General features: G+C 41.9%; 2 protein-coding genes across 4 annotated transcripts in view; one reads left to right on the top strand and one right to left on the bottom strand.

Moving 5' to 3' along the window:
* METTL9 (methyltransferase 9, His-X-His N1(pi)-histidine) overlaps positions 1-16,601 on the top strand; it is a 177,637-nt gene that overhangs the window by 144,322 nt on the left and 16,714 nt on the right. The window lies entirely within an intron of this gene.
* IGSF6 (immunoglobulin superfamily member 6) overlaps positions 1-16,601 on the bottom strand; it is a 37,376-nt gene that overhangs the window by 12,861 nt on the left and 7,914 nt on the right. For both annotated transcript variants that reach the window (XM_086940755.1, XM_086940756.1), the window contains exons 2-3: positions 8,077-8,430; positions 1,399-1,496 (exon numbers count right to left, since the gene is read on the bottom strand). In XM_086940755.1, the coding sequence (XP_086796881.1) occupies positions 1,399-1,496; positions 8,077-8,430 (452 nt within the window). The remainder of the gene's footprint in view (positions 1-1,398; positions 1,497-8,076; positions 8,431-16,601) is intronic.

Here is a 16,601-nt window from a genome sequence, read left to right as displayed (position 1 = left end):
ACACATTCTGTTTATCTGTCCAGTGTATAAGCATCCTAGGCACACCTGGCTGAAGCCTATCTGCCTGTTGAAGGGCATTAACACTGGTACAGAGGCATTAAGGATACTCAAAACAGATTGTTCAGAATTTACAGCCATTGCTGTTGCAAAATTTCTACATTGGATGTGGGCAATTCATGCGCATAAGCTAAGTCGGAACTAAAAGCGTCTATTATATACATACATCAATACAGCTATATGAATTCTGTGATGCTCACTGTACTTTGGGCCGGGATTTTCTACGTTTTTATAGTTCTTATCCTGTTTTTAGACTAAATTATTGTGTATATGGATGGAGTAACTTGATGTATTCTTCTGCTGTGTTAGTCTTGTTATTCTTACGAGAATGGAATGTCCAATTTTCTTAACTTTTTTAATTCTAATGCATTGTCTTTTATGATATGTGCATCGAAATAAAGACTATTTGAAATTGTAGAGGTTAGGCATTAACCCCATTTATTAGAGTGTGGCGCTCACATCCACTAATGAACAGTGGATTTAAATGCTGTGCTAGTGATCTGGTAAACAAGGTGAAAAAACATTTAGTCTTAACTGTGCAATATTGCCACAAAGAATGTAAAACAATTGCAAGCATTCTTCAGTTCTGTCTGAACAATACTTCATTTCCACATACTCATCTACTTGCTGGTGTATTTTACAGGAGTACAGAATACCATAAAAAAACAGGTTGTTCACTAAATGTCAGGGCTCCACCTAAGACTTGGCTGGCGAAATGTACACACACCAGCTTTACAAATGCAGGGAATGCTTCCCAGACCTCCAAAGGACATAATGATAATATAGATGTCTCCAAGTGGTCAAATTACTTGTATATATATCAGTTAATGACCTATTGGAACTTATGGAGCAGTTAATTTCTAAAACCATTGTAAATTGTCTTGCACTGCAAGGCGTCCTGCTAACCAACATATATATGAGCACACCCAGACCAATTAGAAGTGCCCACCTGAAACCTTTGCTGGTTTTTTTGGCAACTGTACACAAGTGTAATAATCCGCTAAACCAAATTAGGAGTTGTGGGTCACACTATAGCCAGTAATCCAATGAGCAGTGAAATAGCATGGAGAAAGAAACAGTAAAAGCCCTAAAAAAGCCTGTGAGTAAAAGGAGCCTTGTTACAGAGTAAGCAGTTACAAAAATTCAAATCATGAAGGTTTTTTTGGAAGATATTCTTTGTTCTTTGATATAAATATGCATAAATAAACATTCTAGATAATTTTATGTGATCATAGTGAAAAACCCATAGGAAACAGTGGATGTAAACGTTCTAGACAAGCAACCCAGCTGATAATGTGGTTGGGGAGAGTGGACCTACATTGAGTGCACATATTTACTTACCTTGTAAAGACAGAGACAAATGGAAAGTAGTGCAAGGATGTACAAAAACAGCAGCACAGTGAGAACTATCAACAATGTGACCTCTGGACTCCGCGGCTCTAGGTTCAAAATGAGAAAACGTTGTTAGGTCATGGAGTAACTTTTTATGTTTGTAAATTCTTGCTTCCCACCAGTCATGCATTTGAATCTTCCCTTTGCTGCACCGCCCTTGTGTTGGGTTCTATAAATTAAAAACTGGTTTATGGAGCGTCATGTTGGTAAGTCGAAGGAGCCTGCATCGTAGTCCCTGGTAGATACAATATTGCCACCCCTTTCCCTGATTCTCGGGCTTCTTGCTGCTCTCTAAGATGTGCCATAGCAGAGCTGGCAATGGCAATAGAGTTGCCTGCACCGTGAATGGATTGCTGTAATTTAGAAATATTTACAACCATTAAAAAGAGGTTTTTTCCTTCAAAATGTAATATCCTTGGGATATACAGTCCACATCGACTTTACTAAGGCAATAGGAAACTTCTTTACAAATTGCAAAGTTCATGTCAGCCAGGGAGTTCAAAACATTTACTTCTTTATTAGAAAAATATTAAATGGGAAGATAGAACTCATTCTCCTCCAAGCAGTCCAGTCCCCTTCAAATCCATTCCACTACAGCTGGGATTAAGTTGGTAGGACATGTTAAATTATTTCTGAATTGACTCTTAAATGTTTTAGTGAGTTTGATACTTATCTGTTCTCTTGGGTTGCTAACATTTGGAAGTGCTTGTTGTTCATAATGTCCATTAACACATACACGTTCTATTCTCCGTCAAACGCTTTATTATTGCTGTTATAAGGTCTAGGGTTCTATAAACATCCGAAAAGAATAAATACATTGTACATATAGGTGGTTCTGCCTAAGGGGAAATTTCAGCTCCTTACCCCCCACAGTACAGTGTAAAGTAGCCTACTCCTACAATCAGAGTGGATACCTCTTCTGAGTCCTTATTAGGTTGGATGGAAATGTAATGTTGGGTTCCTAGTAAACGATTGCATTTTGGAGGCACCATTTTCCATCATTCCAGTTTTAAATAACAGCCACGTTCCTTTTCGTAAGTTGGGTCATGTTTAACGTGAATCGAACCAGTTGAACCAAAGGACTGCATTATAATATTATGGAAAAGGGAAGCCCAAAATTGGAGCATGGGGTCTCCGAGTTATTTGCTAACTGGAATTTAACTGTGAGTATTGAAGCACCAATGGAATCTAAGCACATTCAGAGTCCAGCATTTGGCCTCCTCTAGCAGTTAAGTTGTAGTGTGGTAGCTTTCAAGTGTAAATAAATGAGCCGCTGAGCTACTGCATTAGTATGCAATTATGACTCTGTAATCTGCCAACTCCATCAGCTGCTAGTTTCTGCCTCAATTTGTCCTAATGCAGTAAATTTAGTGAAACGCGAGAGAAGTGAATTTAGAAGTCTTCAGGTTTAGAGAATAAATCAAAAGCAACTTATTTGTGCTCAGACCTGCAGTATGTTTTCCCTTTTTCCCCCATGTTTTGCAACACTTTGCAGCTTTTTAGAAAAGCTTCATCTCGGTCTATTGACTGACATACTCTTCCACTGGCTGTCGTCCCCCCCACACCCCCTTATTGGATGAATTTGTCTTCCTTCTTCTAAGCCAGCTAAATCTGCTCAAGTTATTCTGGCTCTCATTCACTAGCACACCTCTCCTTTTCTAACTGTTTATGTGTATCACAAAAGCTCCCCTCAAACTCCATTTGGGAGTAGATTATACATGGTGGATCAATTTGCTATTTTTCCCAAAGTCCGTTTCCTTAAATCTTGTTTTGTCATCGATCAGTTTTGCAACCCCTTTCTTTTACCCGCATTTACCTACAATTTGTACTGTTTTTCAATTGAAAGGGATCGACTCCGTCACTGTATGTTAGAAAAAAACGAAGTTTGAAAATAGATTGGTTAATGGCCTTTAGGTGCTTTTTATTGATTGAGTCGCTTATGTAGGTAATGCAGGCTTAAATATAGACACATCTTTTTATGTTCGTTCTTCGTCCATAATATTAAAACTGGATTTCATATTCTTAGAAGTGGAAATTTCTAGAGTTGATATGATTGTTTTAGTGTATAATTAAAGACAATTTGGGGAAAAAAGAGCTTTTGTTAGGTCTTTCCCTAGAGCCTTTACTCTGGTCCTTTTCCAACTCTTAGACCCAAGACCAAGGTTGTGTTAGAGATATTATAATGTTTTGTGTTTTATTAATATTGCATGATAGTCTGGGTTGCATTGAAGTTGGATATTAATACAACAGTCATTGTTACCATGCCAAACATTTTATTTATTTTAATTTTCTTATTTTATGTATTTTTATGCCGTTCTGTTACTGCACTCTGTTTCTTATTTCAGTGGTGACTAGACTGTACTAAAAAATATGTGGACAATAGCATGACAGCAGAACTATTGTAATATTGATAATCGGTGTGGCAGGCCGTCACCACTAAGCTTGCATTCACAGCTCCATGATGGGTTACACTCTTTTCAGCCGGTTAAGGAAACCATGAAAATCCCTGCTTGCACTGCCGTGCAGGCATGACTCTGAGGGTCAGGGGAGAACTCTGGCATTGACAATTCTCAACAGGCATGAGAAATTCAAAAGATTCCATAAATTCTAGTGATTACCAGACTAACTGGATCACATTAGGACTATGGACCCTAAGAGCATGATGAAATGTATGTGCAGGAGACTGGACAAAGCGCAACTCATTCCCCTTTTAATGGGTACTACTTTCCCAAAAGGTGTGGCTGCTAGGTTAGAGGATTGATATATTCATAACATTTGTATCTGAAGACTGTTCTGTTTTTAAGTTTGAATCCTAATCGGACTTTTTAAAATTAATCTATCTCATTTATCTTGAACATGACATACAATTGAATAGGAGATACTCCAGCCATACTTAACCACTTCCTATAAAATATAAAACAACCATTATGAAAAAGGCCACATAAGAATGATGTGACAAAATGTGTGAGACTGAGCTTCAAATCTAAGCATTATGGTTATATTTCAAGGTTTTGTAGAGTGGCAACATGGCATACATGGCAGCGGTTTAATTTCAATGTCCTGCTCCTTTGCTATGTGACTTGTGTTTTAAATCATCACTTGCGAAGAATACTTTTGGAGTTCTTTGTCACTTGTCCAAAAATGTAACTCATTCCATAAAGAAGTGTACAAAATATCATCTTCCATTAGCAATATTTTTTGGTTAGAAAGAGATAGTCATTACATACCCATTGTTTACTTTTTATATCCTCATGTGAATCGATTGCGAGGTTATTACATTTTCACCACTAATTGCTTGGGGTCTAATGAAACCTCACTCGGCCATAGAAACAGAAAGGATTGACATATTGATAGCTCTTTCTCGATTCTGTGGGTGGTGGTGCATGGCCATTCTTAGTTGGTGGAGAAATTTGTCTGGTTAATGCTGATAACGAACAAGGCTCCTTATGAGAACTAGTTACAGGATCCCCAGCAATTCATCTTGTACTCTAGCCCATTCAATTGGGTGTGCCCTATATATAATAGTTATTGCTTGATTAATTAAAATCATTGCAATCACAACATCTTGTGTCTCCAAGAAAAACACATTTACAGTCAAAACAAAACATCTCTCAATTGGGAGTGTTACCCTCTTATTCGCTTCCACATGTCACATTTTTGACACCTTTGCCGCACTTCTTTATCAATAGAAGGATAGCCCCATGTAACTGATTCCAGCAATTACTCATGTACTGATGATGACTTCACATTAATGGAGATCGAAACGTTATCGACAACAGACTTGTATAGACTCCATTTACGGTAGAAAAATTGTCTAAAAGGAGTCATGTGACTTTTTAGCAGTGATGCAGTTTGTCTTTTTCTTGTCCAGCACCCTCCACTGCACCGCTCTTTCACTTATAGCATGAGCACCATATCTTCATTATGAAAATGAGTATACCATTGTTCAAAACATGCATTGAATACATTAATCTCTTTCTTTTAGCCTGTTTATTATATGCCTTGGTAATTTAAAATTGTATATGTTTTTTGTCATCGACTAGGGAAGATTGCGCACTGCGCTTTAGAGATTTAGGGGCAGATGTAGCGAGCCTTTTTGCATTTGCAAACGTCAGATTCCAGGAATCTGCCTGTTTGCAAATGCAAAAAAAGGCTCTTCTGATGTAGCAAACCCAATTTTGCAGTTTGGTAGCCTGTTACCGAATTGCAAAATCAGTATTAGGAAGGGGCGTGGTTAAGGCGTTCCTTCTTAATACCGAATCTCACCAGTATGTATGAATGTTTTGTGACCATAAATGTGGTTGCAAAACATTCACATTTGTTTTTTATAATCAACTTTATTGATATTTAGGAAAAACCACAAATTCACATTAGCAGCCCACTCGGGCACATTACCTTGACGATAAACAGCATCAAAGACGGTGACAGAGACTTGTGTATCATGCTTCAGAGTAAAATTACATGCAAGGTTATCATGAGTCATAAGAGTACACACACACCATTCAAGAGGATAGGTTGAACCATTTACCCCAAATCTTTTCAAATCGTTCCGTACAGCCCGGGCTTCGAAGAGGGGTTCCTCCTGGGTTCCACACCAATCCACCCCGCGCCTCCAACGCCGTATAGTCGGGGCTTACCCTGTGACCAGAGTGCTGCACCGTCCCGCTTCGCCACCGCCACTGCCGTCCCAAGAAAGCGCTTATCGGCCCGAGAGCCGTCCAAGCAGTAGAACACCCCTAAAAGTAGGCGTCGTGGGGAACCACCCACCCCAGGGCCTGTATAAGTTCCAGCTCCACTCCTGCCCAAAACGACGCAATGACGGGACACTGCCAGACAATGTGGTAAAAGTCAGCCGGGGTGGGATTGCATCTTGTACAAGCCGGGGTGGGCCGCAGTCGGGCTCTATGCAAGCGTGCAGGGGTCAAGTAAGCCATGTGTAAGTAATAGAGTTGAATTAGCTGCAGTTTGGAGGAGGTCGTCAAGGTTTAGGGGGCCATAAGGGCTTCCTGCCAGTCTGCCTCTGCCAGGGGGCCCAACCATCCCTCCCAGCGAGCACGCAAGGGGTCTAGGGACGCGTGCCGTTATTCATCAGGGAGAGGTAAATCTGCGACACCCCACCTCTACCTAAGTTCCCCATCATCACCTGGGCCTCAAAGGGACTGAATTCAGGGAAGGAGGTGGGAGATGTATTGTGCGCCTTTAGGACGTGTCCAAACCGCAGGTATCTGTAAAACTGGGAGGAATGGAGGGAATAGCGTTGCTGGAGGTCTGCAAAGCCCGGATGTGGTACCCAACCTAGACGTCCCCAAGAAGCGACATCCCTATGCGGTCCCATTGACAAAAGCCCCGGGGAGTTGAAGTTTCACGCAGCCAAGTACCATGCCATAGGGGCTTGTGTTGGGTATGTTTCTTAACCCATTTCGTGTGTCACAGGGCATTGCGCCAAGCCAATAGGACCGTCCTGGTGATAGTAGGGAGGGTTTGTGGTATGGGGGCTCCGTACAAGTACGCTTGAAGCTGTGGCAAGTCCAAGGACTGGAGCTCCACCCGATACGCCGGGAAACATTCACATTTTACCATCTACATCAAGTAGGTGGTAACCCATTCGCAAAAGGGAAAGGGTCCCCAAGGAACCTCCTCCCCTTTGTGAATGTTTGTAAAACCATTTTAAGAGCAGGCAGGGGTCCCACGGACCACTGCCTGCTCTTAAAAAATTTAAAGAAAACTTTTCATTTTTCTTTTTCTGAAGCATCTCCTTTTCCCCTAAGGAAAACGGGCTGCTTTACAAAAAAAATAGATTGCTTTATTTAAAAGCAATCACAGACATGGTGGTCTGCTGATCTCAGCAGGCCACCATCCCTATGATTTTTGCGATACATAGGGGGTTGCAAATTGTGACCTATCTCATTAATATTCATTAAGTAGGTCATTTGCGACCCCCTTGGAATCGCAAAATGTGTACTACACAACTTCATACATTCCATTTTGCGATTTCCTAATTGTGAATCCTTGCCAGAGAACCATTTTTTTTGTGCTTTTTATTACCCCAGATTCTCTAAAGGTATAGGGTCACCTTGGTAAAACAAGCTTGAAAACATACTAAGGCTGCTAACTTTATGGTGATATAGTAATTGAAATATTGCACAATGTTACTGCAGCTCAATTGTGATCCCACAGCCATTTAGTAATATGAGCATTTGCATGGGGTTTAGTACATCTATTACTGTGCTTTAGGTATAACTCACAACATGCGATAATATTATGATTTGGATTGTCGTTATTATTTTAATGTAATCAATATTGTCATTTTGTACTTTCTTCCTGTACATAGTGTAATTTGATTGTGTGAAGGGTTCTTGTATAATATGAAGGTGCTAGGGGTATATTTGTTAAAGGTGTATATTCCATCTCCTACAGCGATATAGCAGAGACAAAGAAGCCATATTATTAGCTTGCTTGTTACGGGTTTCCACTGCTCTCTCGCACTTGTTTCTGCACAGAAATATCACATCCAAGTTAAACTACCAATCAGCTAGTGTCAGCCGAGTGGTAACCACCTTTCATATGTAACTCAACGTTACTCATGCAAGGTCATTCTGTAAGCGGACAATGTTCCCCCACACTCACCGGTTACCACAAGAATAGTCCCTTGTCCTGTCTGCTTGGTTGTTGCTTCATTGAGGTCTGTGAACGCTACGCCACAGATATAAATGCCACTGTCATTGGGGCTCAACTGGTTGATCTCAAGTGACGCACAGTTTGGCTTTAATGGACTTGCTTTGAACTTAAACGTTTTGTTACAATTCGGTGTGCACAAATCCTCATGGTACCGCTCGAGGTAGCGAAACCAGTAGATATTGGGTTGGCTGAGACAGGCAGTTGCAGTAACATTGCAGGTAATAGTTGCTGTTCTGCTGGTTGGTTCCACCTTCATCCACCTCTCCTGATGGACAGCAATACTGCATGTGTCTGTGATAACAACTGAATGGAAATATGAGAATGTTTTATTTACAGATTGTTTACTAAAGCATTTCTAAACATGCTGATGAAAACATTGACACCAAAAGTACCTTCTTGGTGTATGCATTTTTATTTAGTAAATATAGTTTGGTCTTTACCTACAACATATTCATAGTTACTCCATTAATTGTCCAACAACAATTTTACAGGGTAATTGGAGCAATTTTGTTATTATTTTAAAACACAAATTAAAGTGTTATACCCGTTTCAAGGTCCACCAAATACAATACAAATGATTTTTTTTTTTTAAATGGATACAAAAACCTGATAAAACACTACTTACAATCTACAAATAATATTTAAACGAAGAGAGAGACTAGCATGGCCTAACACTGTACAACTAACCATAAAGCCATAAGCTACAGATTCCGAATCGCCATGTTTATTCAGCATGTGATAGAAATACCTGTCTGTAAAAAATGTCTTTTGAAAATCCAGAAAACTGCAAATGTCAAAGGTTTTTAACACCGCATTCTAAATACCTGCACCCCAACTTTTCAGAAGTTTGCCTAGAATCCTCTAGGAGCCTTAAACTTTGGGTAGGTATTCAGCTTTCCACACCTGCAGTATGCTAAATCAACCAAGTAATAGGTTGAGGGCTGAAATTATTTTTCACATTAGATTTAAATGCCCTGAAGTTGAAATTAAATGCAAAGTCATTTCGGTTCTTGCAGAATGATTTGGGGATCCTACTTTTTTTTAAAACTCAGAATGAGTCATGTCATGGTTGTATACTGCTTGAAGTCTAAACAGTTACCTTTTGCGATGTCAGTATAGACTTGACATTTCATGTTGTCACCGTATATGTTATGGCCTTGTTCAAGCAGATGGGGAATCTTAAAGATTGATCTGTGACAGTTAGTGCCAGCATTTACAAAGATAGATTTAAGGCGCTAGACTTTGGTTGTCAAATTTCATGCCAGAAAATGGCCTCTTTTTTTGATGGCAGGAAGAGTTCTATGCTGTTTTTCCTAGAGCACTTGATGTCATTTCATTGTTCCTACACTATGTTGATCTGAGTTTCAAATATCAACCCAAGATTCCTGACTAATTCCAGAAGGTCACAAGTAGAGCCAAGATGTACTGGTCAATGTAAGGACAAGGTTTCAAAGTCGGTGTAGCCAAAAAGCTGAGCCACTGTTTTGTCATTATTTTTCCAAAGACCATTGACACCCAACTATCTTTACATCATACTGCGAGCACCCGTAGTAGTCTAACAGGATCTGTATGTCATTAGACAAAGGCACCTTAACACATCAACAAGTGGGAGCTCAAAGACGTTAATGTAAAGTTAGAAAATAGTTGATCCTAGGGGTAGCCCCAGTGTGTGGTCATGTTGCAGTAGCACAGGTTCTGTGTTAGCTTGTTGCCCAGTCTGTGACATAGGATGGAAAAAACATGGCTCATAGAACATAATAAAGCTTTGTAGTCAACAGTGTCAAAGCTGCCGAAAGGTCTAATTACACAAATGCTTCAGGACACCCATAAAAAAAGATATTAATTTAAACTATATAGGATTCAAAATATGCTTTAAAGTATATTTGGTGAAAAATTAGTGACTACTCCTGGCCTTCGCAGCTACACTTGCAAAGTAACATTGGCCAAATCTGTATAGAATTAAAAATTATTTTATATGAGATATTGAGTACCCAAACGTCTGCATATTTTTTCTTAAATTGTATTCATTTTAGGCCACCACATTATGTAGCCGGGTAGAGGGGCTCTTCTTTCTGTGGTTTTGTTTGTCTGCCGAAAGGGGACCGACAAAAATTTGATTGGCACCTGTAATCATCCCCAGAGGACACTGACTTTGTTACATAGTGAATCAAGTGTTTGTGTTTTTTCCACGCAGAGGTTTGGTTCAAGGTACAGCAGTTTTTTCCAAAACGTGTAGACCATGTAATATTTGTCCGGGGTTCTCCCCTACTATAAATCATCAATTGTCCATGGTGAAATTTGGGTCGATGGAAGACTCTGCCGCATATGCACACAATAGGACTTTGTGTGTGTTAGTGTGTCCACTATCTTTGTGTGGCCTAGAAACCGCTTTAATTATCTCACCAGCCTTGTTGAACAAAAAGATCATAAATAATAAATACATACATTTATACATACATATATGGGATTTGGGTCAGCCCGCTTTAACCGTTGATCTATTCAATTGTTATTCATATTTTGTTTCTACCTACCACAGCATACAACATAGACCATTGGGTCAGCCCACTTCAACCATTGGCTGCCTTGTGAGTAAAGGCATTTTGTCCAGATCACCTATGCACATGTGCTTATCACTGCTAAGGCATGTGGACCAATACTGTACTTTAATTTTGCCTTGTTCCATTCTTTATTTCTAAAATAATACATTTAGCCATCCTTGTGAATTTAATCTAGATCTTCGAATTACAGTAATTGAAAAACAATAATATAGTTTATTTGCATCAGTAGGAATCGTATTTACCTGTGATGTGCGTTAACATTGAAAAGTCTCGTTTTAAAATGTTTATTGCAAACATAGGGTCGCCACATTTTGGTGGCACCATGCTTTTTTTTATTTCTTTTTTTTCTGATATATGTTTGCAATGAAAAGATTGAAAGAGTTAACCGTTGTATCAGCTTGCCAAGGACAGACTTTTTAGCTTTGCCAAAGCTTGTTTAAAGTGACATCAAATCGAGAGTCTCTGTTCGGTTTGCCGCTCATCTATACGTAGGGACTTCATCAGAAAGATTAACTTCAACAACGTACGGTCCTCTTAAAAAATATGTATGTATATTCTATCATCTGTAATTCTGCTTTTCCTGTCTTGCCTCGCAAATACGAATACCACAGTTCAAAGAAAAAAACCAGCCTGGTGTGTTGCTCATGCATAAAGGCGTGGAAAGGACATTTGCCACCTTCTTAATATTAGGTAAAAGTATGCGATTCGTTACATTGATTGGTTCATATTGACACCCCAGACAAGGGCTTCATGTGAAATTTGCACCGAATTGTAAGTTGTGCCCGTGACTTGCCCCACATTGGACAGCGCTGGTCTGGGTCACTGGTGGTTGGTAATCACTAGACTCAAAGAGGGGTGCACTTTTACACTTCAGGCCTCTCATTTAATCATTCATTGTATTCTGGAGTTGTAGTTTTGATTGTGTTCAATTTAATTAATTGCATGAGTTCACCTCAACCTAATTACCTGTTAATTGAAAGCTCAATAATGTAAAACGGAAGAAGTCCCCCCTCACTAAACAGGAGAGATCCTAAGATGGGTCCAGTTTGGTGTACGAGTAAGGGGAAAGGCTCTGTTGTGGTCCTCCGGGAGTGCTTTTTATGGCATCCAATGAAACCAGAATCAACAGGTCAATAGGTCTATCCTTGTAGACCTATTCCGTATGCCAATGTTTTTTGCAAATGATGTGCAACATTGGCCAAAAAAAGGCGCAATGATGCAGCCACTGTTGCTGGTTGTGTGATTTTGTTTACATTTGTTATGACGTGCAAATGCATCATTCTCCAAATAGGTGGGGTCACTGTTCCTAGTGAGGATCTAAAGAAAGGAGAGGATCTAGGATGTTGATATGGTAGTCAACAAGACTATTACTTGAAATGAAATGAAATGAAAAGTAAATTTATAGAGCGCGGTTGCTGCCCAGAGGCGTCCAAGCGCTAGAGACCAGAATAGAAATTGCTTGACAGAGGTAACTTGCAGAAATTAATGAGGGGGGTTGTTGCCCTTACACATCCCAAGGGATGTCTTGCTTTATCTTAGGGAGGATGCTCCTCGTCAGGCCGGTACTGCAGTGCCCTATGGGTCCCCTGAAGGGTCACTTTAGCAGAGATCTTTTGATATTCTCGCCATATGATGCGTGTGAGAGTGCTCTTAAGGAAGCGAGTGAGTATAAAACTAACTAGGGGATATCAGTACTATGTTTTTTTTAATGGGTGGATTCCTCTGTCAGATTAAAAAAACAGGTTGGTTGGTGGTACTTGTGGGTTGTAATGTCGCTTAGTAGTCAGATGTGAATGTGAGTGACAAAATTAAATGGGTCAACATGTTTTGTGCCCCTGTTCGTCTCGGACAGAGATCCCTGGTGCTTCTTCCGGACCCGAAAAATTACATGTAGTGAAAATTGAGTGTCCCATCCCCGCAATGGTGGGGTGGAGAGGTCCCCCTCTAATACGGCGGTACCGACTATTGAATCCTATCTTTGGTTATCAAACCTAGATCGCAAAACGAAGAAGAAAAACAAATAAAAATAAAAACACAGTGTTACAATGTTTCTGGCAGCAAGAAAGTCCCATAGAGTAGACCACTGTGTGTCTGGCGCTGGACTTGATACCAGACATTGCAGGGTAAATATAGCAAGCAATGAATCATACTTACACATTTGTGAGATATGAGACACACATTCTCTGTGAGGTCTTTTATTGGAGCTTCAGGTATGTTTTGGCCTATCACTGGCAGTTTGTTTAAGAAAACAGATCCATATCATGGTTAAACAATACAAGAAAACATGTTAATTATCATCATGGCTGTGGCATATCAATGAGAAAAATTATCATCTTTGTACAGAGTGTTTAAAAAGATTAGATATATTTGATCACATCTCGCAGAAAAAGTTGAGACACAGTAACACAATGTCCGCATGTCCCCTGAATCATTCATGGCAGTGTAATGTACTCGTAATACGGCTCTGAAGGGGTAAATCATGCCATATACTAATGTATTTTCTTATCTAGTCGGTTTAGGGAATATGCCCCATGGATCACGACGAAAAGGTGCACACCATCACATACTGGGATAGAAAAGGGGAGATGAATTTAAAGACAAATTTATCCCATTATGTCCAGGCTACGGTTGGTTTGTGTGGCGGCACCTTCCCTTCCTTCCGATTTCTGTAATGCACCGGGTGCCAAAAACCTACGTTGAATATCTAGGTAATTGACGACGTGTAAACAGGCGAAGTAGCTTCCAGGTAGATACCAGAAGAATACTAACGTGCATGAACGGCCACCATCTTTGAGTGGTAAAAATGCAGCGATTGTGTTTATTATGAATATTGAAGAGACATACCTCACACGTAGATCTGGGATCATTAACATGGAACACACTTATGACCTTGACACTATGACCAATGTACCCTAATATCTCTAGTAATGTAATTCCAGAGATATACATCATATACAGAGCACCCACATGCAAGATATATGTGCTCTTCATATTCACAACATTCAGGTACCTACCAGCTGGACAAGATTTTAGACTGCATACTTATGTTACACATGATATCTATCAGTTATAGATTCCTTACCTTAGAATTACCCCCAGGCGTCAGACTAGATCCTGAGAATTTTTTTCATAGCAGTACCCCTGCTATGAAAAGTAGGTGGCGTTGGTCGACTCCGGTAGGTGGCGTTGGTCGACTCTGCGTTCGGCGTTGTGATCGCTGGGATGACGTTACAGTATCTACTTAGACGCCGCCCTCATGCGCTGACGTCCGTTCTTTCTTTTTCCGCTCCACCCAACGCAGTTCCAGAGAGAGCGGTACCTTTACTCACTTTTTGACTAACTCTTTTTTTACTTTTGTCAACCTCTTTTCGAGTTGTGTGCACCTAGGGATATCGCGTCGGACCTGCTTCAAGGCTTGTGACGCCTGTCACAAATTGATGTCCGTTACGGACCTGCACCTCGTGTGCCTCTGGTGTCTGGAGCGTGACCACGACCCGAAGTCGTGCTCCGAATGTTGGGCCATGAACCCAAAGACTTTACGGCAGCGGTCCCGAAAGCTTCTGAAGGCCCAGCAGTCCGCTCCGTGCCACTTGAGGTTCTGGTCGAGAGGGAGGGCGCGGGACTGGTCGCCGAGCCATCACCACCACTCATCGTCTAAGTCTTCATCGTCAGGTAAGTCGAAGCACACAAAAAAGGTGAAGAAGCACCAGTGCTCATCATGTTTACCCCGTCTGTTGGCCGACGCAGTTGCGGATGGTGGTTGTCCTGAGACTCCTCCTGTGGAGCTTGCTGGGTTGTCTCCAAGCTTCCCTCCTTTTCCGGGAGCCGGAGCGACCCCTGCCGAACTTCGAAGTTTTTACGAAGCCCTTCATTCGATCTTTGGGCAATCAGGCTCCGCCAGCGTGCCTTCGAACCCTGCGGCTCTGGCCCTGGTGCTGCAGGGCCCCCAGGAATCCAGGCCTAGATCTGGATCGGCGCCGGTTGACCTTATGACACCTCCTCCAGCGTCGAATCCACTGACGACACCTCTGCCCCCTCCAACGCCAGTTGTGTTCCAGAGCCGGGGTCTACCCTGGCCTCCACCCTGACCTGGACACTGCGCCGGACCGACGCCGGATCCAACGCCGGCAGGTACTTTTGTACCACTGTTCTATCCTGCGTTCCCTATCTCCCTGAGTGCCAGCCAGATGAGGGTGAGGAGGACTGGAAGTAGTCTGTTGACTGTCTAGCAGACCAGTTGAGTGTGATCCGGACTAGAGAGAAAAGTTGGGTGATGCCAGTGGTCTGGACACCTCACCAGACATTGGTATGCTTTCTACTGTGGCTATGGAGGAGGAAGCCTCATACGCAGTGGTGTTGCGTAGGGCAGCTGAGGCCTTGAGCTTCCTACGGTGGCAGTCAGGACCAACCTCTTGACCGAGACCCTGCTGCCGTTCAATGAGGCCCTCACTGCCATCCTTCTGGTCCAAGCCCAGCACAGTGGCACCTGTTGATAGGATGATTGCTGACGCCACCGCCCGGCCAACTCTATTTTCCTTTCCCAACATCCTACCTCTGAGAGTTTGGTGGGCCAATCCTCTGCTTCTAAGGGCGAATTCCCTACTGCTCCCCAGATAGGGAATCCAAGAAGCTGGATCATCTTGGGAAGAAGATGTTTCCTTCCGCCAGCTTGGGAATGCGGTCGGTGAACACAGCATGTCTTTTGGGCTGTTTCACCCATTCTGTGTGGGACATGGTCCCATGTCTGTGAGGCCCAGTCCACTCTCTCCCGTGCAGTCGCTGAGGCCAGAGATGCAGCAAAGTTTGCCATTAGGTGTGGGCTGGACCCTGCTGACTCGCTAGGCCGAACAATTTTAACGTCGGTAGCCCTGAGACGCTATATCTGGCTGAGGTCCACTGGCTTTTGAGCGATGTCCAATCGACTCTTTTGGACATGCCCTTTAATGGCCGTCACTTGTTTGGCGACAAAGCGGACACCGCAATCGAGCGCTTTAAGGATTCTAGGGCTACGGCCAGATCTTTGGGCCTCGCTACCACCTCTCGCCCGCGCAGTCTGCCAGTCTGCTTTTCTCCCCGTTCGTGGCTACTGAAGGGGTGCCCCACCATGTTCCGCCCAGAGCCACAGGCCGTTATAAAGAAGGGTCTACCCAAAATCGCTGGGACCTAGGTGTAGAACAGTATATAATGTGGTGGGCCCAGTGTTGTTGCATCAAAATAGTGAAAGAAATTATTTAAACAAATAAAACAGAGAAAATGAGTGCTCCAGTGTTATTTAATCACACTAAGCACATGCTGTGCATCTCTTATGAAAACAGCTCACAAAGGACATTCAGTCACGTTGGTGTGCCCAACTGGGTGGGGGGAGGGGAGGAAAGTGATTTGAGTGAGATAAGAAGGTAAGTGACAAATAATCAATAGTACCACAATCAAATTGTTTGGCGTGTTACTAAATGCCACATATTCTTAATATAAATCATATGAAAAAACGAGTAATTTCCATAGCAGTGTACAATATACAGTCACAGTGTGAAATTGAAATGCACTGGTGATAATACTGGCATCAATGGTGTGTCGATGTTTCGACCCCTAGAGCAACATGTAGGTTGGTTCTAATCCTTACTTATGGAATTTGTCAAGTCCAATAAATGACTTGGAGACTAGGACATAATACCTGTGTGAATCTCATTATTTACCGTATCTAGTGTGGGGAAAAGCCTAAAAGGCACAAAGTTACGTCAGAGACGGCTGTGGGCATCAAAGGCTCTGAAAGGTATGGGCGAGAGTGAAGGACACCTGAGGGAATAATGTATCTGTCAGAAAATGCCTGGAAGTGATCAATGGTTGCTACTTAAACGTGCCCGTAGTTGACCAAAGGCAAACTTACTCAGTATGGGGAAAAACAATCCAAACAACTTC

This window comes from Lissotriton vulgaris, chromosome 10 (assembly GCF_964263255.1).
Source record: "Lissotriton vulgaris chromosome 10, aLisVul1.2, whole genome shotgun sequence".
In the NCBI taxonomy this organism is placed as follows: domain Eukaryota; kingdom Metazoa; phylum Chordata; class Amphibia; order Caudata; family Salamandridae; genus Lissotriton; species Lissotriton vulgaris.
This window is presented reverse-complemented; position numbering and strand designations above follow the sequence as displayed.